A 24,772-nucleotide genomic window follows, 5' to 3' on the forward strand; every position below is an offset into this window, starting at 1 on the left:
AAGAAGGCAAAATGTGTATAGGGGAGCTGAAGTTGATGACATATTTCTTGACTTACAGAAAGCTTTCACCTCATAAACAAAATATTGGAGCAGATATGCAAACACATTGAACATACCTTACCGAATAAAACTCTGGAAATCATTGTTAATGGGGATGTGTTATCTGAAGCTAAAGTAGCATCCAATACACCTCAAGGAAGTGCAATAGGAGTGCTACTGTTCATGAGGTTTGTAAATGATCTTGCATGTACCATCTTTAGCTCTGTCAGGTTTTTCATGTTTGACTCAGTTGTCTACAAGGAAGTGAAATTGTTAGGTATGAAATTTGGCAGCTGACTCACAACATAAAGAAATGTAATGTGTGTAAAATTATGAAAAACTCTGATTTCTTATATTACGTAATTGATAGTGAGTCCCTAGAAACAGACACAATAATAAAAAATTTAAGAGTATCTATCCACGATGATATATGATAGAAAAGAAACTTGAATCTAGCCATGTGGAAGTTAGATGCCAGACTGTTATATACTTAGTGAATTGCTTAGAAAAACTCTTACTCCACCAGTTTGGAATATTGTTAGACAATCTGGACCACTTTGTATCAGTGAGAGAGAGAGAGAGAGAGAATATTGAATTTCTTGTGGGTTCCCTTAATTGGTGTGTGTGTGTGTGTGTGTGTGTGTGTGTGTGTGTGTGTGACAGGAACACTCAGCAAACTGCAGTGAGTGATTCTGCAAGAATTGTATTGTGCATCACTCAATGCCGCACTGATAAATGTCAGAGTGCTTGTGATGAAAAACAAGTCGAATCCTATTAATTCATCTAAATCTGGTGAAGTTACCATGAAAGTAAAATTAGTGCTTAAATAGAAGTGATTAGACAAACTTTGAGTGCCATCTGCAAACAGAATAAAATGTGTGGATTTTGTACCCTTCTCCATACATTGTACAGTATTTTGTGGACTACAGGTGTAGATATCTGTCATTTAACTTGGTTGTTTTACTATCATAGATTTATTTAATCTGGTCACAAAACATTTTTGTTCAACAAACGGGTGCTGCTAGCAGCATATACTGTTTATTCAAGCTTTTGTGGTTTGATCGATTGCTATTTGTTTTTCAGACAGAGGATATTGATGAAGATGACGAAGATAAATATGTCGATGAAGTAGATATGCCGGGCACTAAAGTAGATTCAAAACAACGTATAACAGTTCGTAATTTACGTATTCGAGAGGACACTGCAAAATACCTGCGCAATTTGGATCCAAATTCTGCCTATTATGATCCTAAAACTCGTTCCATGAGGGACAATCCACATGCTGGTACTGGAGTTAATGAACAAGAGTGAGTAGTCTTATATCTTTGTCCTGTTTAAGTGGAATGTAAATTATTCACAACTGTATAAAGCCACATCAAACTTTGTTGAATAAAATTAAAAACTGCATTAGATAGAAATTTGACACCATGTAATAGAGGTATGGGTGATTACTCCTATGTCATCTCAGAAAAACTGGATCAGTATCCTGCCACAATGAGTATCGTGCCATGATCAGTAAATGTAAGACAGGTCAATATGATGCATCACATAAATTGAACACACCATGTATCAACATGGTGTTTATGCAAAAGCTTGCACAAAGTAACTTCGCCCATGCACAGAAACACGTTTCTGTCCTGACCATTCTGCAAGTCCATCCCTTTGCTCCGAAGTGGTGGTCATCTCAATTTCCTGTCACCTCCTGGACTGTTTGCTTTGTCTTTTAGCAGCAGCTGTCTCAGTTGTTTACGATGCATTGGTTTTCGTACTAGCTAATCTGGTCAGAGACTATTCATTTTGGACTCTTGTCGAATTATTGGTTGTATTGTTTAACCTGTTAATATGATAGTATGCAGACTTGCTAGCTGCATCTTAGAAATTTTGAGATATGAGCTTGTAAGTAGACTTCAAACTGTTGAGTTGAACCCCCACCCACCCCACCCCACTCCACCCACCATCATCACTGTGAGGTGGCTGTTGGCAACATCCACTAATACCACTGTCCCCTCCCCTACCATCCTGTCTGCGCAGATATGGGCCAGGTTGTTTGTGCGCATTGCACTTTATTTGCCTAGCTCTATGCAGAGTAAGTGATTTTAGGTGTACATTTTAACAATTGAGCCCATTTCTGATATTTATTTATGTGTTAGGAAATAGTGTTGGGAGTTATTTTCTTAGTGGGAATAAGTTGTATCAAGCTCCTCATCTGCCACCTCAAATAGAACTGTGTGTAATTATTACTAGTGGAAAACCTCACTCATTTTTATTATTTAGACAGAAACTTAAAAGCTCGAGTATACTCGGTCAACTTAAGGACAGACCTTCAAAAAAAATAAAACCCGGTTTATGTCTGTTTCAACATCGATAGTTTAGTGTTCAGCCACTTCAGAGCATCTTGTACTATATTTGTAGGTTGGCTATCATGTTTTGGTTGAGGTGGTTGCCACTTTATATTGCCTTTACTGTGTGCGGTTTTGAATACACTATAACAAAATGTGCACTTTCAGACTGTCCTGTAATGTTGTTTTGGCAGTGCTTTCAAAAAAGGATGGCTATAGTGATTCTGAATCCAACATTGAATTTAGTGACTCAGAAAGTTTAGAAGAATATGATGATACTTCAGTAGAGAGTGAAAGTGATGACAGTTTGTCAGTTGAGTGACAAGTGAGCTCCAACGGTACAAAATAATAAGTCTACTTTGCTCCAACAAAATCCTCAGAGATTTGTTTACTGGTGCTATTCAAAATTTTATAACTCACTATTTTGTGCTTTAAAAGCTGTCTCTGTATGTCTGTATATAATTTCATTCGCCATAGGATGTTTAAAAAATAGTATGTTAAGGGGTTAATTACTCGGAAAGTGTAAAGTGAAACTTAAATGTGCGAGATACATGTTACTGCCAGATGACCCAGATAAATATATTTTACTGTGCATGTAATTAACAGAGATCTTGATTGTTTTGTAGTGTGGACTATGCTGGCGAGAACTTCGTACGCTTCACTGGAGACACACAAAAGCACTCAGTGGCTCAGCTGTTTGCTTGGGAGGCATATGAGAAAGGAGTGGATGTCCATCTCCTAGCTGAACCTACTAAGTTGGAAATGCTACAACACGAATATGAGAAGAAGAAGGAACAGTTCAAGAGCCAAGCACAGGGTAGCATATTGGAGAAATACGGAGGAGCTGAACATCTGCAAGCACCACCCAAAGCTCTTCTTTTAGCTCAGACAGAGGATTATGTGGAATACTCACGTTATGGTAAACTTATAAAGGTATTGTTATTTAATTAATAAGTAATGCAGAAAAATTTAGAAAGTAAGAGTTATACTGAATGATGTGGAAAGTAAATCTGTGCTGCATTGGTCTTGAGGAAGTGCTCTGTAACCTTTAGCCCACTTCATACAAACTTCTGTGTTCAAGATATTTTGATAACCCGAAACAAAATGAATATTACTGTGAAACACTGGATAAAGCCAGGAGTTGAGTTTCAGAAAAGAAATTTTGTTTTTCTACTGATTTTAGATTTGAAGAGATGAAATTATTTCAAATTTTTGCTCTCAGGGTCAGGAAAAACAAATCATCCGATCAAAGTATGAAGAAGACATATTCCCAAACAACCATACATCTGTTTGGGGTTCTTACTGGCAGAATGGTCAGTGGGGATATAAATGTTGCCATTCTTTTGTAAAAGTAAGTTTGGGTGAAATCTTAAGTCTTGTTAATACTATATTTGTGGGCTGATTTTTATCTTAATGTTTCATGGTCTTGTGTTTTACTAGAATTCATACTGTACTGGTGAAGCTGGCAAAGCAGCTGCATCTGATTTACAAAGAGGAATGAAAGTTGAAACAGAGCCCCTGGCAGAAACAAAAAATTCCAGCTCTTCAGATTCAGACAGCTCGGATTCAGATGTAAGTAGTCTCTGATATTAACTTTTGGTAGGTTTTATAAAATTGTGATACAAATTGTGATTAATCTGAAATGCAGGTAATGAATAACATACAGTATTAGCATATTTCACTGAGTTTCATTATCACTGAATTCGTAATTTGAACTTCTTTGACCCTGCAGATGCTTGTAGTTTTTTTCTAAACGATTTAAAAACGGGTGTTATGCAGGTGATTAATGTAGCAAGGCTGTAATTGATTTATGCACAATTCTTAGCAAAACTGGACTCTTACCACAGTTACAGTATGTCGATTGGATGTAACCACCATTTTACACCCGAAAACCTGATATACCTGAGGTCTGTTATTTCTAGACATTGTTATGTTGCAGACTATAGTAGGTAGCCCTGCACATTACTGCCATTTTGGGCAACACATCTTGGGTAATATTGCAACCCAAGAAATTGCCAGATGCTACTATGTAAAGAAGTCTGTGGAATTTTATTTTGCTCACATTTGGAACTGTAAACAGAACAGTAGCAACAAATAATGTTGTGACACTGGCCTGTTTTATCAATTTGCTACAGGTATTTTTATTCTGATAGTCCAGAAATAGCAAGTACTGTTAATTTAAAAATCGTATAGCCCATTACATATTACCTCGTTAATTGATAAAGTGTAATATATCTTTATGTTGAAGACACAGGCTCTAATACAGTTTGGTGGCAAATTTGAAAGACTGACACCCTTCAGTGTGGTGTACTGATAAAAATTGAGAGTATTGTGTTGTCTTCATTTCTACTTCAAATTTGCTTTGGTTTCCTTTACTGCTTGCTCAGTATACAGTTTGAATAACATCGGGGATCTGCTACAATCCTGTCGCATTCCCTTCTCAAACACTGCATCCCTTTCACGCCCCTCAACTCCAACTGCTGTGTGGTCTGTGTACAAGTTGAAAATATTCTTTCTCTCCCTGTATTTTACTCTTGCTACCTTCAGAATTTCAGACTGTGCTCCAGTCAGCACTGTCAAAAGCTTTCTCTAAGTCTACAAATGCTATAAACATAGCTTCACATTTCTAACAAGGGAACCTCCCCATCGCACCCCCTTCAGATTTAGTTATAAATTGGCACAGTGGATAGGCCTTGAAAAACTGAACACAGATCAATTGAGAAAACAGGGAGAAATTGTGTGGAACTATGAAAAAAATAAGGAAAATATACAAACTGAGTAGTCCATGCGCAAGATAGGCAACATCAAGGATAGTGTGAGTTCAGGAGCGCCGTAGTCCCGTGGTTAGCGTGAGCAGCTATGGAACGAAAGGTCCTTGGTTCAAGTCTTCCCTCGAGTAGAAAGTTTAATTTTTTATTTTCAGACAATTATTATCTGTCCGTCCGTCCGATGCGAGGTAACTGTGCCGTAGTATGGGGATGCTACACCTAAATAAACATCGAAACACACGACGTCAGTCGACTACAGCGCAAAAACGTTAAAAACATACGTTTTGACAGAGCACAGGGAAAACTGTGCGACTGTGAAACTGTTGCATTCGTTTGTTGCATTTTATGTGACAAATTCTTATGTTTTCATCACTTTTTGGGAGTGATTATCACATCCACAAGAAAACCTAAATCCGGCAAGGTAGAAGAATCTTTTTACCCATTCGCCAAGTGTGCAAGTTAGGTGGGTCGACAACATATTCCTGTCATGTGACGCACATGCCGTCACCAGTGTCGTATAGAATATATCAGACGTGTTTTCCTGTGGAGGAATCGGTTGACCTATGACCTTGCAATCAAATGTTTTCGGTTCCCATTGGAGAGGCATGTCCTTTCGTCTACTAATCGCACGGTTTTGTGGTGCGGTCACAAAACACAGACACTAAACTTATTACAGTGAACAGAGATGTCAATGAACGAATGGACAGATCATAACTTTGCGAAAATAAAGTAAAATTTTCAGACAAGGGAAGACTTGAACCAAGGACCTCTCGTTCCGCAGCTGCTCACGCTAACCACGGGACCACTGCACTCTTGATCCTACACTATCCTTGATGTTGCCTATCTTGCGCACGGACTACTCAGTTTTTATATTTTGCTTATTTTTTTCATAGTTCCACACAACTTCTTCCTGTTTTCTCGATTGATCTGTGTTCAGTTTTTCAAGGCCTATCCACTGTGCCAACTTATAACTAAATCTGAGGGGGGTGCGATGGGGAGGTTCCCTTGTAGGAAAGTCATTGGGTCTGCATTGCCTCGCGTATTCCTAAATTTCTCCAAAACCCAAACAGATCTTCACTGAGGACAGCTTCTACCACTTTTTCCGTTCTTCTTTGTAAAGAATTCATGTTAAGTTTTTCACAACCACGAGTTATTAAACTGATAGTTCAGTAATTTTCACACCTGTCAGCAACTGCTTTCATTGGAATTGGAATTATTACATTCTTCTTGAAGTCTGAGGGTATCTTGTCTGACTCATACATCTTGCACACCAGGTGGAAGACTTTTGTCATGGCTGGCTCTCCAAAGGCTACCAGTAGTTCTGACGGAATTTCATCTACTCCAAGGGCCTTGTTTTGACTTAAGTCCTTCAGTGCTCTGTCAAATTCTTTTCACAGTATCATATCTCTCCATTTCATCTTCATCTATGTCCTCTTCCATTTCTGTAATATTGCCTTCAATTTTATCTCCCTTGTGTAGGCCCTCTGTCTGCTCCTTCTACTTTCCCCTTCTTTCCTTAGTACAGGTTTCCATTCTAAGCTCTTGATATTCACACAGCTGCTTCTCTTTTCTCCAAAGACCTCTGTAATTTTCCTGTAGACGGTATCTTTCTTTTCAGTAGTGAAATTTGCTTCTAAGTTGTTAAATTTGTCCTCTAGCTGTTCCTGTTTAACCATTTTGCATTTCCCGTCAATCTCATTTTTTATGTGTCTAAAAACAAAGATGATGTGACTTACCAAACGAAAGTGCTGGCAGGTTGATAGACACACAAACACAAACATACACACAAAATTCAAGCTTTCACAACCAAAGGTTGCTTCATCAGGAAAGAGGGAAGGAGAGGGAAAGACGAAAGGATGTGGGTTTTAATGGAGAGGGTAAGGAGTCATTCCAATCCCGGGAGTGGAAAGACTTACCTTAGGGGGAAAAAAAGGACAGGTATACACTCTCGCGCGCACCCGCACACACACATATCCATCCGCACATAACACAGACACAAGCAGACATTTGTAAAGGCAAAGAGTTTGGGTAGAGATGTCAGTTGAGGTGGAAGTACAGAGGCAAAGATGTTGTTGAAAGACAGGTGAAGTGCTCCATCGCAGCGAGGCCCTGGACATTGCGATGGAGCACTTCCCTTCACGCCGATCACCTACCACCCTACCTAAAACCTCTTTCCTCATTACTGTAGCCAGCTTCTTCCTGACCCACAACTTCTTCACTTTCGAAGGCCAGACATACCAACAATTAAAGGGAACAGCCATGGGTACCAGGATGGCCCCCTCGCACGCCAACCTATTTATGGGTCGCTTAGAGGAAGCCTTCTTGGTTACCCAGGCCTGCCAACCCAAAGTTTGGTACAGATTTATTGATATCTTCATGATCTGGACTCACAGTGAAGAACAACTCCAGAATTTCCTCTCCAATCTCAACTCCTTTGGTTCCATCAGATTCACCTGATCCTACTCCAAATCCCATGCCACTTTCCTTGACGTTGACCTCCATCTGTCCAATGGCCAGCTTCACATGTCCGTCCACATCAAACCCATCAACAAGCAACAGTACCTCCATTATGACAGCTGCCACCCATTCCACATCAAACAGTCCCTTCCCTACAGCCTAGGTCTTCGTGGCAAACGAATCTGCTCCAGTCCGGAATCCCTGAACCATTACACCAACAACCTGACAACAGCTTTTGCATTTCGCAACTACCCTCCCGACCTGGTACAGAAGCAAATAACCAGAGCCACTTCATCATCCCCTCAAACCCAGAACCTCCCACAGAAGAACCCCAAAAGTGCCCCACTGGTGACAGGATACTTTCCGGGACTGGATCAGACTCTGAATGTGGCTCTCAAGCAGGGATATGACGTCCTCAAATCCTGCCCTGAAATGAGATCATCCTACATGAAATCCTCCCCACTCCACCAAGAGTGTCTTTCCGCCGTCCATCTAACCTTCGTAACCTCTTAGTTCATCCCTATGAAACCCCCAAAACCTTCCCTACCCTCTGGTTCCTACCCTTGTAACTGCCCCTGGTGTAAAACCTGTCCCATGCACCCTCCCACCACCACCTACTCAAGTCCTGTAACCCGGAAGGTGTACACGATCAAAGGTAGAGCCACGTGTGAAAGCACCCACGTGATTTACCAACTGACCTGCCTACACTGTGAAGCTTTCTATGTGGGAATGACCAGCAACAAACTGTCCATTCGCATGAATGGACACAGGCAGACAGTGTTTGTTGGTAATGAGGATCACCCTGTGGCTAAACATGCCTTCGTGCACGGCCAGCACATCTTGGCACAGTGTTACACCGTCCGGGTTATCTGGATACTTCCCACTAACACCAACCTGTCAGAACTCCGGAGATGGGAACTTGCCCTTCAGTATATCCTCTCTTCTCGTTACCCGCCAGGCCTCAACCTCCACTAATTTCAAGTTGCTGCCACTCATACCTCACCTGTCTTTCAACAACATCTTTGCCTCTGCACTTCCACCACGACTGACATCTCTGCCCAAACTCTTTGCCTTTACAAATGTCTGCTTGTGTCTGTGTATGTGCAGATGGATATATGTGTGTGTGTGTGTGTGTGTGTGTGTGTGTGTGTGTGTGTGTCTGTCTGTCTGTCTGTAAGGTATGTCTTTCCGCTCCCGGGATTGGAATGACTCCTTACCCTCTGCCTTAAAACGCACATCCTTTCGTCTTTCCCTCTCCTTCCCTCTTTCCTGATAAAGCAACCGTTGGTTGTGAAAGCTTGAATTTTGTGTGTATGTTTGTGTTTGTTTGTGTGTCTATCAACCTGCCAGTGCTTTCATTTGGTAAGTCACATCGTCTTTGTTTTTAGATGTATTTTTCACACGTGGAATGTTTCCCTCTATTATATTTATATCATTTTTTATATGTTTATATTCCCTTTCACGTGGTTCATTTCCTGCAATTTTATATTTTCTCCTTTCATCAGTTAAATTCATTATCTTGTGTTATCCGAGGATTTGTACTAGGCCTTGCCGTTTTATCTATTTTTCCTCTGCTGCCTTCCCTATTTCATCTCTTAAAACTACTGATTTGTCTTCTTCTGCATTCCTTTCCCCTGTTGTAGTCAACCATTGCCTAAAGTTCCCACTGAAACTCCCAACAACTTCTGGTTCTTTCAACAAATTTAAATTATGTTACCCAAACTTCTGATATCTTATTATGTGCAAAGTAATAGTGGTTATTTTATTTTAAGCTTCTTGCAGATCTTTTTAGTGATATGCCTTGTGCCTTGGAGGAAAATATTCGTGTAGTAGAAAATTTGTGTGCGGTGGTTGGTGGGAGTGTCATAAACAACATAATAAAAGTCCTGACTGGTGTGGAGACAGTGGTGTGTATGGGGGGGGGTGGGGGGGGGGCAGGCAGGCAGGCGGGGCAGTTTACAGGTCACTTTTTTTTGCATTTTTCTTGACTGTCTCAAAAACCATGGCATCTAGCGATGATGTTTCCCAGTTGAAAATTAAACTACATTGAATTTACTACAAAACTTGTCTCCCCCCCCCCCCCCCCCGGGCTAGTGGTTTCACATTAAAGAGGATTGGGAAAGTTTCAGATTATTAAAAATAGGGTTTTGATAGTAAAAATTAGAATATCTTTTCAAATAAAAAGGGTTAAGAACAAATACAGGGTTATTACAAATTATTGAAGCGATTTCACAGCTCTACAATAACTTTATTATTTGAGATATTTTCACAATGCTTTGCACACACATACAAAAACTCAAAAAGTTTTTTTAGGCATTCACAAATGTTCGATATGTGCCCCTTTAGTGATTCGGCAGACATCAAGCCGATAATAAAGTTCCTCCCACACTCGGCGCAGCATGTCCCCATCAATGAGTTCGAAAGCATCGTTGATGCGAGCTCGCAGTTCTGGCACGTTTCTTGGTAGAGGAGGTTTAAACACTGAATCTTTCACATAACCCCACAGAAAGAAATCGCGTGGGGTTAAGTCGGGAGAGCGTGGAGGCCATGACATGAATTGCTGATCATGATCTCCACCACGACCGATCCATCGGTTTTCCAATCTCCTGTTTAAGAAATGCCGAACATCATGATGGAAGTGCGGTGGAGCACCATCCTGTTGAAAGATGAAGTCGGCGCTGTCGGTCTCCAGTTGTGGCATGAGCCAATTTTCCAGCATGTCCAGATACACGTGTCCTGTACCGTTTTTTTCGCAGAAGAAAAAGGGGCCGTAAACTTTAAACCGTGAGATTGCACAAAACACGTTAACTTTTGGTGAATTTGCTGCACGAATGCGTGAGGATTCTCTACCGCCCAGATTCGCACATTGTGTCTGTTCACTTCACCATTAAGAAAAAATGTTGCTTCATCACTGAAAACAAGTTTCACACTGAACGCATCCTCTTCCATGAGCTGTTGCAACCGCGCCGAAAATTCAAAGCGTTTGACTTTGTCATTGGGTGTCAGGGCTTGTAGCAATTGTAAACGGTAAGGCTTCTGCTTTAGCCTTTTCCGTAAGATTTTCCAAACCGTCGGCTGTGGTACGTTTAGCTCCCTGCTTGCTTTATTCGTCGACTTCCGCGGGCTACGCGTGAAACTTGCCCGCACGCGTTCAACCGTTTCTTCGCTCACTGCAAGCCGACCCGTTGATTTCCCCTTACAGAGGCATCCAGAAGCTTTAAACTGCGCATACCATTGCCGAATGGAGTTAGCAGTTGGTAGATCTTTGTTGAACTTCGTCCTGATGTGTCGTTGCACTGTTATGACTGACTGATGTGAGTGCGTGAAACTTGCCCGCACGCGTTCAACCGTTTCTTCGCTCACTGCAAGCCGACCCGTTGATTTCCCCTTACAGAGGCATCCAGAAGCTTTAAACTGCGCATACCATTGCCGAATGGAGTTAGCAGTTGGTAGATCTTTGTTGAACTTCGTCCTGATGTGTCGTTGCACTGTTATGACTGACTGATGTGAGTGCGTTTCAAGCACGACATACGCTTTCTCGGCTCCTGTCGCCATTTTGTCTCACTGCGCTCTCGAGCGCTCTGGCGACAGAAAACTGAAGTGCGGCTTCAGGCGAACAAAACTTTGAGTTTTTTTACGTATCTGTAGTGTGTCGTGACCATATGTCAATGAATGGAGCTACAGTGAATTTATGAATTCGCTTCAATCATTTGTAATAGCCCTGTATATAGTGTTTGTACCACATATGAGTTGAATAGAACAATATAAAAGAATAAATTGTGTTGTAGAGATGTTACAGCATGGAAAGTCGGGGGCGGATGTCACAAGTGCGAGGGAAATTAGGTTGCCAGATTGTGGCCATATATTTCCCTCTTTCATACATCTACAAAAAGAAGAATGAGCAGGCAGTTCTTAGCTGTCTCTGCCACATTGTCATAAAAAGCAACTGCAGACCGTTTCACATAGTTATACCAACCCTTCTGCAGCCCGCCTTATGAATCACCAGCAACGCAGCATGCAGACATGACTGAGGTTGTTTATTTTCCATAAAGTGTGTGCATGGATTACAGATATGAATTGCCAATAATATTAACACGAGAAACGCATGTGGATGGAGTCTTATGTATATCTCTGCACACTGTTGTATAATGCTAGAGGGAAATTGATTGTTAGTCATCCTGTACTGCAGTTGCAGGATTTTTCCAAGAAAGGCAACTTACCCCATTATGAGTGCTGCTCGCTTTTCAATACCTCCTAAGCATTTCCTCTCTGGTTCTCTCATGCGAATAAACAAAATAAGTTCAAAGGGCTCGTGTCTGTGTAGTGGAGTTGTTTTCAGTTTGAGTATTTATTTGTAGTTGCTATATGAACTATTACATAAAAAACCTCAATATCAAGAGCAGTGAACTATCTACCACACTGAAGAGCCTGCCCCATGTGTAATGTACTGTCAGTATGTATTTCATTGACTCTGCTTTGATTGGCTGCAATATCTTTTGCAGTGTGAGGGTATCAAATACATCACCCCAGCCTCTGTTCTCCCATCTGAAGAGGCCGAACACAAATCAAACAATGTATTACAGCAGATTACTGTTAGAGATAGACATATGATCAATTCTGTTCCATCAGACCTATTGATATCCACCATGCAAAATATACTGTGGATTTGTGGGAAGAGAACTGGGCAGGAAATAATGGAGATATGTTTGTCTCTAAACTGAAAAGCTAGCAGCACTCTGGTGGAGGAAATCCCCTTTCCTGGAAGAATGCGTCATTTGCTGTACAGAACGACTAACAGGCAGTTTCCCCTGTAGCAGTGTAAAAAAGTGTGCAAAGATTTACAAAGATTCTGTTCATAAATGTTTCTTGCATTAGAATTATGAAAAATTCATATCTGTATTCCATGTAGTGTTAACACACTGTGAAAAGTAAACATCCCCGCATATGTCAACATACTGTGTCGCCAGTGATTCATAAGATGAGCTGCTCAAGAGTTCATATAACTTTGTGAAACAATCTGTAGTTGCTTTGTGTGAAATAGTGCATTAGACAAAATGGGGAATTGGCTGCTCACTCTTCATTCTGCAGTCATGTGAAGGTGGGAAGTGCATAACCACACTCTGACGACCTGCCTTCCCTCGCACTTCTGGCCTCCACCTAGTCTTTTAACCCTGTTAAACCCCAATAACGCAATTTGTCCCTTAATTTGGTTCTACTCACTTAGATGTGGTACACACATTGAATATTTGTCCATAACCCACTTCATATGACAACAAACAGTTTTATACCATTAAAACTCAATTTTAATAATATACATTTTTTTATTTTTATTATTATTATTATTATTATTTATTGCCTGCAGTGTGGAAACTTAGTCCTAGAGGAAAAATGAATAGGATCCTTTTAGTAGGAAATTTAATGTAGTCTAATTTTGTAATGGGAAACATCTTCACTATCTGCTGCAGTTTTTGAAATATTAAAGAAATAAAAAAAAAAAAAAAATCTTTACATGCCCCTCACCCACACTCTCACTTCAGTGGTCAGGATTTTTAGTATGTTGTTTGACACCCCACTCCCCTCCCACTGTACAAAAGTTTGCGACTACACAAATTTTTTTCCCCCAGCTGATATTTTTTGGTCTTCATTGACTGGGCTGAGGAGAGGAACTTTAATTCCAGTTTCATAAGGCAGTTTATAACCATTTATTCTCAATCTCATACAGGGGTGGTGTAATCTACTGTGCGAGTCAAAAGTTTTTTGAGTAACCTATAAAATGAATATCATCAAGGAACAAGAGAAGCAGAAATATCCTTTAATGTGCTTGTGTGTGTGTGTGTGTGGGGGGGGGGGGGGGGGGGACGAGGCACGTATGTATGTGCGTATAAATGAATATGTGGATCCTTAAATGATTTATCCAAAAACGAGCAAATTTGTCTTATTTTTTGCGTGCTTGTTGACAACTCAATGCCTCCACTATTCACTGCATTGTCTCATTTACTCCTAAATCATTAATCAGGAGTCTCTCTCTTGATCATTTGTTGCCATGTGATTAGTGACACAATATTTGTACTCTGTCATTAAGCTGGTTGGCTGTTTTGTTGATAGATGTCACTTTGGTAGCTATCCAGGAATTGCAGGCTGTAGAGTTAAAGGTCTAAATTTTCCACCTCCACACCAGGTACAAACATTGACCCAATACACATTAATATTTTCATAAAGGAATAAATTTGACAGTTAATAGCAATCAATATACACCAAAGCAAATATTCCTGTGGTCAAGTTCTCTATTTGTGAATAATGTAAATGCTGTACACAGGACATACTGCTGCCTGATGCCGTAAGACTGAAAATTCAAGATGTCATAATATCAAAACACAGACATGCCTCTGTCTCTGAAAAATTCCAACTTCATTTTGCCCTATCTTTATTGTGCACACAAATGTACTCTCGTGCATTTCATTTGACATTTGAGTAAACAGCTCTCGCTCTCTCCATATGTTTTACCATTCATTAATCATTCTTTTCAGGATCACCCTGATAAAGATAGTGAAGAAACAGAAAAAAAGAAAAAACAAAATAAAAAGAAGAAAAAGAAGGAGAAGAAGAAGAAGCACTTAGAAAAGAAGAGGAAAGGAAAGAAAGATTCTCCAGAAGATAAACTGAAAATGGTGAGTGCTTTTAGTTATTTTTAGGTAAGATTGGACAGGCCTGGGATTTCTTGCTTATCTTTTATGTTCTAATTGAGAAATAGTGAGTAATGCATTGACAGTAACAAAGAAATATATAAAATAATTTAATTTCTAGCCACTGCTAATCTGTTCTTTCAATTTGAAGCTAATGAGGCTAAGAGCCCATTCACTTGATCTTAAAAACATATTCTCTCTCTCTCTCTCTCTCTCTCTCTCTCTCTCTCTCTCTCTCTCTCAAGCTTTCATATTCGATTGTTAGAGTGTGTGTATAAATTCAACCAACAAACTGCAATATACCTGGTGAGACTAGGGCAAATACCAAAAGAATATTGTCAATTAGAAAGTTATTTTATTTGAGACAAGCTGTGTGGGATGGCCACTGCAATGCCTAGACATGGAGGGAAGATGGAGTGAGGTTGGAGCCACCAATTGGACCACAAGGTGTTCTTAGAGGAGCTTGTGCTGCCAATTTGAGGCAGGTATCCTAAAGACCCATCCTACATAAGAGCTTTATCCTGACCTACATGTTTGGCAGGGAAATACCTCTGTGGATGATTACCAATAAAGGGAATGAAATAATGGGTTGAACTGTGAATAGTATTAATTTGCCTTGTTATGATCTTTTTTACTTAACTTAATGAAAGTGAGAATTGCAGGCAGTTAAATTTCTAACTGCGTACATTACAAACATTTCTTTCGTCGTCACCCTTTTTTCTGTAATTAGTGCTGAAAACCACTGATGGAATGGGCACACTGTCTTTGAGTATCTGTGAAACAAGTAATTGGAGACTGTCTCTGCAGGATCTTGGAATAGCTTATTGAATATTTCTCCAATGTACCATATTGGTTCATAGCTTTTTTTTTTTTTTTTTTTTTTTTTTTTAAGTATTTTTCTGAGAACATGAAGAAACTTTTGAACACAACTTTGAAGGAATCACCTTCAGCTTAGTGACAACAAGTGCTGCTTTCTAGTGGATGGAGAAGCTATTAGATTATCTAATTGTGTGGTTTACAAATCAGAATGTGTTAGTTATTAAAGTACATGGTAGTAGGACAAGAAGCACTTCCCAAAGAGATTGGATTTCGTGCATTGTACACAATAGTTCAAAACCATTTTAACCCACTTCCATGGGTGATAACAGAACATAGTGGTCTATTGAGGTTAGGGAAGTGTTGTTTGCATTATGTCTTGTTGTAGAACTGTCAGGTGAAAATTGGCAGTAGCACATAGATTACTTATTTAGTGCCTGTAGCCAATACTTTATCAAATGACTTGGGTGTTAGTTCCAGCCTACAATTTACATGAGTGACAACTGAAATACTAAAGATGCTTGTACAAAAAATTTAAAGAATGGATATCTATGTTTACTGCAAGAATTGAAGGGGAAAAAAATAACTTCCTTCACAAATTTTTAAACCTGCAAACAGTGTTTGAAATTAGGTTTGGAAGCTTAAGATTGTTTTGTGTGGTTTTCTGTAACCGTAGGTACATCTATTTGTGTGTCTTTGTAAATAAGAGGAATACCTATTGCTAGGACAGGAAAAAATGGTTTTATTTTTCCCAATTTCGATACTAGTTTGACAGTTTATTTTTGAAGAATTGTGTGTTCCTGTTTTTGTCTACTTCACTGTTTTTTGTTGAAAATGTATCCATCAATTAATTATATTTATTTGCTTTGCAAATCACATTTATTTACTTTATTAAATATGAAATTGTTCATATTAAATCCATTGAATCTAATCAAATAAAGTAAAACTATCCACACACAGTTGATAGTTTTTCAAATGAAAGCATTGACATAACTTAAGAGTTCTCTTCTGAGAACTCTTCTGCTATCAATCCACTGTGGTGTGGAAACAGCCACCTGGAGTCTAGATTTTAATGCAGAATACAAATGGCCTTCAGCACAACACCATACATTTGGCAGTGTACACGTATCTGCTAACATGGAAAATTGCTTTCCCAGTGACAAGGAGATATCCCTAGTGGTGCGATTGACTATTTGAAACTACCTATACAGTGATGTAGATTAAAGTCCCAGGTATCACACTTGGGGGGGGGGGGGGGGTAGCATTTGCGAGTAATCCAGGAAAAATATATTGGAATTTTATGTGATTCTCTAGAGCTTTAAAAAAATAATGTTACACAGACTGGTCGTGTAGTGTAATGATTAAAGTACAGTGCTCACATGGAAAACATTGTGGTTAGAGTCGTGCCAAGTGCTTTGAAATTTTGCATTTTTAAATCTTTATCAAAATGACTTATTTTTGTTCAATTAATTGGTTTAAATGAAATTTTTCATTTTTATTCCTTTTTCACGTTATTTTGATCACTGTGTTAACTATTTCACCTGCTTTCTTTTTCTTCCTGTCGTTCTCTTCCACTTGGAATCTTTGTGCATGCAAATTTGTTTTTATCCATCTGTTATAATATTCAGACATTTGAAAATGCCCATCTGTAGGTTAAAAAAACAGTCAAAATCTCTTTATATTGACTGTGTAGTGGTGTCAAATGTATTTTTGTTAAGAGGTGTAATTTTTTTAATTTTTTTAATAAACATCATACAAACATTTAAAACAGAAATCTTATTGCACTGTAGATGAAATAATGCAGATGAAGATTTAAACTAAAGAAGAAATTGTAAATATAATTAATGAATGCAAAACATGGACAAAAATATCAATTATAAAAAGGAAGAAATGAATTCGAAGTTAATACATAAAAATAATTAAAATCACATGAACAAGGATTCCAAGTGGAAGAAGAATGATAGGCAGAAAAATAAGAGCAAATGAAAAATTTAATACCAGCCTGTATAACATTCCTTTGTTTTAAGCTGTAGAACATCCTGCAAAATTTGGAACTTCTTTCATCAATTACTCACAAACAAGGGTCCATCATGGTCAATGGCTGCATGGTGTGATTCCTGGGACCTTAACCTACATGGCTGTATAAATGGTTTCAAAAAATTGATCCCACCACTGGGAGGACCTCTCCTCGTAAGCACTAAAGGGATTTGTATCCCTTCAGAACATGTTACACATCTGATACTATAAGGGGCGTTCAAGAAGAAAGAGGCATAATTACAGAAACCAGTTCCTGTATGTTAGAATTATTGACCCTGGCAGTTGAGACACTTGTCGCACTGTGACACGAGGTGGTGAGTGGCTGTTTCATAAAATTCCCGTGGCTGTAATATTAGCCAGTTCCGCACGTTCAGCTGGACGTCATCGTCCAAGGTGAGTCGCTTGACCCTCAGAGCATTTTTAAGGGGACCAAAAATAACGTAATCACAGGGGGAGAGCTCCGGACAGTATGGAGGATGGCCAAGAACCTCCCATTTGAATTTCTACATTAGTGCCACGACTGTTGGCTGTATGAGGCTGTGCATTGTCGTAGAGCAGAATGACCCCACGGGTGAGATTGCTTGGTTGTTTTGATTTGATCGCTTGACGAAGGGTGGTCAAGGTTTGCGAGTGACGCTGGGCATTCACTGGTGTACCGTGCAGCAGAAAGTGAATCAGAAGGGGGCCATCTTGGTCAATCAAGAATGTCGGCATAGGGCAAACTATTCACTTCGGACGACAACGTTCAGCTGTATGTATGGAACTGATTAACATCGCAGCCCCAGGAATATTATGAGGTAACCATTTACCGCCTTGTGTCACAGTGGGCCAAGTGTCTCAACAGCCAGGGTCAATACTTCTAACATACACATATACTGGTTTCTGTAATTATGCGTCCCGCTCATTTCTTTTTGAACATCCCTTATAGTTACATAAAATAGGCTCTTTGCCATGTTGTCATTAATACAGTTCATTATCAAACCTATGATTGAAGCAAGAACATAGAACTGTAAACCAGACTTCATACATTGACATGTGGCCATAAGAGTTGTTAGCCTATTTTGAAGTTGTAACCCAGTGGGTTTTTGTGTTTTGTTCAACTATTGCTGAAGTATGTGTGCCTTCATGCTTCTTAAAGGCTTACTGGTTTAATCACCAGAAAATCATTTCCACTCTATCTGATGAAAACCAACTTAGAAAGTATTCAAAACCAATCTTAGTGATGAATCTAGGAGTATACTACAACCCTCCACTTATCACTTGAATAAGGATAGCGAGACAAGATTAGTCTAATTACAGCTGGCACAGAGGTATTTAAGCAGTCATTCTGGCTGTGCTCCATCGGTGAATGGAATGAGGAAAAAGCCCTAATAACTGATATAATGTGAAGTACATTTGCCATATACTTTACAGTCGTCTGCAGAGTACAGATGTAGATGTAGAATAATGGAGCAGCCTTCACTTATAACTTGGGAACACAAGTGGTGCTTTATCCAGAAATGTCAGAGTTCCTGATACTGTTGTGAGCGAATCATACTAAAATTGGTGTGGTTTGGAGAGATCTTTAATGTGGTGCATTAATTGAACTATGTACTCTCATGGTATGTAAGTATTAACATGAAAATCACCCAGTATAAACTTCACAAACACGTAAAAACTTCACAAACACGTAAAAACTTCACAAACACGTAAAAACTTCACAAACACGTAAAAACTTCACAAACACGTAAAAACTTCACAAACACGTAAAAACTTCACAAACACGTATAAACTTCACAAACACGTAAAAACTTCACAAACACGTAAAAACTTCACAAACACGTAAAAACTTCACAAACACGTAAAAACTTCACAAACACGTAAAAACTTCACAAACACGTAAAAACTTCACAAACACGTAAAAACTTCACAAACACGTAAATCAACATTGTACCCACTCGGTTTGCATCTGTCAGCCAATCACAGCGTCATTTGTTAATTGGCACTGCCGCACCACTTGGTACACATTGCATCCAAATTTTAACTGTACGCCACTTCCTGATAGAATGCCCTTTTTTTTAACCATTTTTGTTCCAGGGTTTACCGTCTGATTTATCAGCTGTTTTAGCGAATGACGCATGGGCTGTCAACCACGTTTTACTTTTTATCCGCCAAAGCAATGTGGCAAAGGCCATTTAAGTTTTAGTTTTGGACCTCCATTTCTGCATGTGTCTCTTTTTAGCCCTTTTTCCATGTGCCTGTATTTAGTTGGCTTCTATTCTGTCAATTGGGACTGACGAGTAGCCGTTTAACTCCTCACTGTATTCATGTGCTATAGTTTTGATTTGGGCATGTATGACCCCAGTTGTTTTTTGTGCCTTAAAGCAAAACAAAACAATCAGCAACTGACATCTGACATGCAAGTGTGTTTCTGGCAGTAAAACAAAATACTGAGAATATTTGTTTAAATATTGATTTAGTGTTATTTGTACTATTTTGTCAATAAAGTTTGTGGTGACTGCATGATCTGCTGCATAGGCAGGACCCACGTTAAATTGCATAGTATAGACTGCCACATTGATTAAGTGTTTCCAAAAGTGTTGGGAAATGTCACCTCAATGATTAAAACTGTTACTTGAAAATAACTTGTTTGATGTCACACTTAAAGGCATAGTGCTTCAACCAAGAAATCAACCATTATTTTAAGATTATATGAAATTGTTATAAGTGAGAAAAAAATCAAAATTGAACTTCAGCATTCAAGTAGCAATTTCTACACTGAGCCATTTAGACATGTTTTGTTCCCGCGGACTGACACTTTTCAAGCAATTTCATGGGCTTTTTATAGAAGTCATGAAGAAAGTATAAAGATAGTAAGCCATTTATGTTAAAAGTTTGGCACTACTGCTTTCTGAATGTAAATAACATTTTTTTCTAGTTTTGAAAGTTGAATGTTTTTCCACAGAACAAAACAATTCTAACTTCTAAAACTTTTTATTTTTAATGTTTGAAAGAAATAAGCATGTATGCAAGAACATATTTTATTGAAAAACAAATTCAATACAGAAGTGCAGCATTTTTTAATCAAAAATTTTATTCGGGTATGGTAGTCAGAGACCCACATTACACTGCTTGCACCACCATCGTGTTTTTTCTTCCCTTTGCCTGCACACACGTTACAGCACCTTGCTGCATTACATGCTGTAGCTGTGAATCGTTTCTGGGAAGTGTCACCTAAACACTCTGTCTGCACTTGGTGATGGTCCATCTTGTGAGTCCTGAAGCACCTCCATGCCACGAGTTCCTAGATGCTTGCCTAAGGCCTCCATGAAGTACACCAGAGATTTGTCATTTTGGTTGTTTGTTTGTACACAACCCAACTATTGGCTACTGCTAAAAGAAATAGGTTAAAGAAACTATTTTTTCACCATTTCAGTGTCTTGTAACAGAAAGGATAATAGTTTGATAGCTGGTCAACCCTGTCTACTCCAGTTTCAAGCATGTTGTAGTCTATTACAACATCTGCTTTATGCCTTTGTCTTTGTTTCTGGTACTAGTAACAGTTAAAGTTGCTCAATGTTAGGTTGAAAAACAGTACACATGACTGGTTTATTTCTATTTTACCACAAGTGAATATTCCTTACTCCGAAACATCATTTCCCCCTGCCCGAGCTTCACAGTCTTCCTTTCATAAAGTAGAACCTTCCTACATACACCGAAGGTTTCATTCTGTCACTGGTAGTCCAATACAGCAGGGCTTGTGTAGAACACAGTGTGCTTTGCCAAAATAATCTCCACACAGCCCGTCCCAATTACTGAAGATAAAATTGTGTACATTGTTTGAGTTACCTGTGTAAATATCCCTGTTCAAAGCTTAACATGTTGTTAAGTTACACAGTCTATAAAGTTTGATTCCATATTTATTTGGTTTGCTTTTCATATATACTCTGATCCTATTCTGCCTCTGAAGGACATATTCCTTCATGAATTGAGGTGTTCCCATGTGGTTTGAAGTTATTCTTACACTTTGTGTCAAAAGAACTGAAGAAAGGCCTAATTTTGTGCAGTGGATCATATTTTGGCTGATCCAGTTTTATGAATTTTGTGTTGTCATTCAAGTGCAACTTACACAAAATTGAAGTAAATCTCTCTACTCATTACCATGAAGTATTTATTAATGTATCCTCCGACCAATAATCACCTATTTTTGGCAACTTCACTACTCATATGCAAAATAATAGAGAAAAACATGTACATTTCATGTTATTTTTTTCTGTTGATCACCTTTCGTCGACTTCTTAGTCATTTCACAAATTTTTAGTCCTGCATACCTGTTTTTACCATCTCATTGTTGGAAAAACACTGAGATAAGCATTCAGATTCACTAAAATTTTCATCCGCTTTCAAAGTGACATCGGTAGCACTATTGAATACTGGTAAAACAGGCTGGTTGTCAACTCTTGACCAGTTGGCTCACATCAGGGATCATGTTTTGTGATGTATCAGGATAAGCAGCAGTACTTGTACCCTCATCTTCATCTGTCCATAAATAAATAAGTACATGTATAAACCGCTATGAAATATCCAAATAATTTTGAGTCAATATTCGCTTTTATAGTAACATGTATGTTATTTAGTAACAATGTTATAAATCTGTGGCTGAACTGTTGGAAGTTTCAGAAAATATGTCTGAAGGTTCATAATAAATATCCACATCGTAGTTTTCTTCCTTTGATCCAGAAGAAACATCAAAAACATCTATGCTCCTTGCACAACACAAACACACAAAGTGCTCTAGGCCCAAACTGGAAATTCTGCCTGTAAAAACCGATTGTGTGTTACTTATGCTCAATCTGCAGACTCGTTGTGACCTCTGTCTGAAAGTAAATGAACTACTCTTGCCGCCAGTTAAATTCGATAACTGTACAGCATACGTTTTTGCATTACAAATACGAGGGAAACAAAGTAACGTATGGCATATGAGCACCATCCAGAGAGGTTTGTTTGTGAGGCCTACAGGTATTGCGTACGGGCATAGTGTGGAAAGTTAACTATCAGTTACCAGTATTGGTAAACTACTGCCCTCAGCTTTACATAATTTTTTACACAGAACAAGAAAAAATGCTACATTTCATAAAAACTGCCAGTTTTGTAAGTCACTTGAAATCACAGATTTTGCTTTATTTTTCACATTATCAGTTATATGAAATTTTCCTGGCCCTGGCAATAGTTTAGAAAGTAGTAACATCCCTCTGCTGTTTATTATTCCATGTACTACATGTTAATGATTGAGTTACAGGTGATCGTTTCTCTGTTCACATTTTTGTTTGTTTCTATTTTGGAATTTCATATATTGTAAAAATGCTCACATAATTGGACAGTCTTCAGCACTGCTTTGCAGTCAGAAATAGATAAAAGATCAACTTGTAGTGTATTAAAACTGAAAGTTTTTGTAAAATAACTTGTATGAACTGAAGCTCCATTGAAGATTTTTAAAGAACAGAACATTTACACCACTCATTGAAGATGTAAGAAACCACAAATATTTTAGTGAGTATTCTATTGTCTCACAATTTTTCTCTTTGAGTGTATTTCAATAACATCTGATGATGGCACCTTTAGTGTGTTGAAACTGGTTATCCAGTAAACATTAGTTAAGCGATCTTGGCTTTTGAATTATTTCTACAACAAAGTGATCGCCCCATTACGCACTGTGTGTTCACTGCTCAATAACATCTGTTCTGTATTTGTGACTTCAGTAGTCACAAAAATGTTAGCTTTATGTAGAGACCAGTACATTGTTCCAAATTGCAGTTTTATTAATTTTCATGTGCTTTGCAGGCTTTGAAGCAAGAAGATCTTAACCAGCAAGAAGCTGAGCGCATTTTGTCAATGGATGAAAGGAAACGGCCATACAATAGCATGTTTGAAGTGAAGAAACCAACTGAAGAAGAAATAGAGGCATATTACATGAAAAAGAGAAGAGATGAAGATCCTATGACTCAGTTTATGAAGTGAAAGAACTTGGGCTTTTCTATCTATACATGCATATATTACCTATAAAATATTTATTTTTCACAGTAATTGCTTTGTATTTTGTATAAGAACTGATTACACAGTAGTGTAATGCACAGCTGTAAAATAAGTTTCTTGTAAATATATTTCTGCTCTGTAGTTAACTAATATTTTATTCCCATTTCAGGAATTTGAAATATACTAGTATTCTTTATCATATTGCTGCCAAATATGGTGACGATGAGACAAAAGGTGAAACCTACTTGCACTTCCCCTCTTGATCCACATATAGTCTTGTCCAAATTTTAATGTAGAATTTTTTTTTATTGTTTAACTTTCAGGTTGGAAAGCCTGTCAGTCGGTACAAATAATATACCTTGCTAGAGAAAATCACTTACTGTTACTATGAAATAAAAATGTTTATGTTGAAATTTTAATGGTGATATTTCAGTCCACATAACAGAATTTGTATTTCTGTTTCCATGAGTGTAAATGGGATAAGGAGACTGTCGACCGGATAAATTAAGTAACCAAGCATGTTAATTTGCAGTTTTCGCGGTGGCCGAGCAATTCTGGGCGCTTCAGTCTGCTACGGTCGCAGGTTCAAATCCTGCCTCAGGCATGGATGTCCTTAGGTTAGTTAGTTCTAAGTTTTGGGGCTGATGACCTTGGATGTTAAGTCCCATAGTGCTCAGAGCCATTTGCAGTTTTCATACTACAAAATGAGTGCAGGACATGTAATCCAAAAAGATCAAACTTGTGGCCCACGCGGAATAGATTTGCAACCCCACTTCACAATTAGCCTTCTATTTTTTAAAATAAATATCTACAAATATTTAGTTAACTGGCTCTCAGTATTCACTGACTATTGAATGGATTAACGTTACACTTACTTCATCAGTTTTCTACACATCGCAGACAAAGACATCTTTCTGTTTTAAAGTTCACTGTCTCACAACAGTGCAAGCAGTTGCTATGCATTGACAGGAAACATTTTGGTTTGATGAATAGGCCTATAAACAACTTGTTTATGTAGTCATTTTATTGGTTGGGCGCATTACAAGAAGAGTTGCTAGTAAAATTTTAACTGAAGGAACAGTGGAAGGAGGAAGGAACAAGTTTGAGATTCTATTTCTTTCCATCCTTTATATTCAGCATGTCTGTTGTCTGCAAGGGGAAGAATAGCTAATAAACAAAAAGTGGAAATTGGAGTATTCTTGTTATCAGTCTGTTTAATATGATAAATCGTTAGTGTGCCTAAGTTATATAACATTGGCATTGTTAACCACATATCTATCTTCTGGTTATCTATACATGTACAGAATGATTTTAAAAAATGTTTACAGAAACATGACAAATCAATCTCATGGGAACAAGGCATTGCAAAGGCTATCTGGAGCCACTAAATGGTGCTGTTATTACTCACATGCTACAAATGGATGCCCACTACAGGAGATGCTCAAAGCTTTGTCCAGATGCATCGAACGGCACACCCTCTCAAAAAGATACCTGGCATGTCCTCGAAGATATTGTGCTGTCACACCAAGCTTGCCCACTAGGTGTTTCATACACAAGGCCCTTCAGATACCCAAACAGGAAAAAAATTGGTTGTTAACAGATTGTGTGATGACGGAAGCCT

At 38.6% G+C, this 24,772-nt stretch overlaps 1 protein-coding gene across 3 annotated transcripts in view; it reads left to right on the top strand.

Annotated features, from left to right (window-relative positions):
* LOC126259949 (pre-mRNA-splicing factor SLU7) overlaps nucleotides 1–23,297 on the top strand; it is a 78,810-nt gene extending 55,513 nt beyond the window's left edge. For all 3 annotated transcript variants that reach the window (XM_049957058.1, XM_049957072.1, XM_049957065.1), the window contains exons 6-11: nucleotides 1,123–1,346; nucleotides 3,005–3,311; nucleotides 3,601–3,729; nucleotides 3,819–3,950; nucleotides 14,131–14,271; nucleotides 22,960–23,297. In XM_049957058.1, coding sequence (XP_049813015.1) covers nucleotides 1,123–1,346; nucleotides 3,005–3,311; nucleotides 3,601–3,729; nucleotides 3,819–3,950; nucleotides 14,131–14,271; nucleotides 22,960–23,136 — 1,110 coding nt within the window. In that variant the 3' untranslated portion in view covers nucleotides 23,137–23,297. The remainder of the gene's footprint in view (nucleotides 1–1,122; nucleotides 1,347–3,004; nucleotides 3,312–3,600; nucleotides 3,730–3,818; nucleotides 3,951–14,130; nucleotides 14,272–22,959) is intronic.
* The last annotated feature ends 1,475 nt before the right edge of the window (nucleotides 23,298–24,772 follow it).

Source organism: Schistocerca nitens, chromosome 1 (genome assembly GCF_023898315.1).
Source record: "Schistocerca nitens isolate TAMUIC-IGC-003100 chromosome 1, iqSchNite1.1, whole genome shotgun sequence".
NCBI classification, from domain to species: Eukaryota; Metazoa; Arthropoda; class Insecta; order Orthoptera; family Acrididae; genus Schistocerca; species Schistocerca nitens.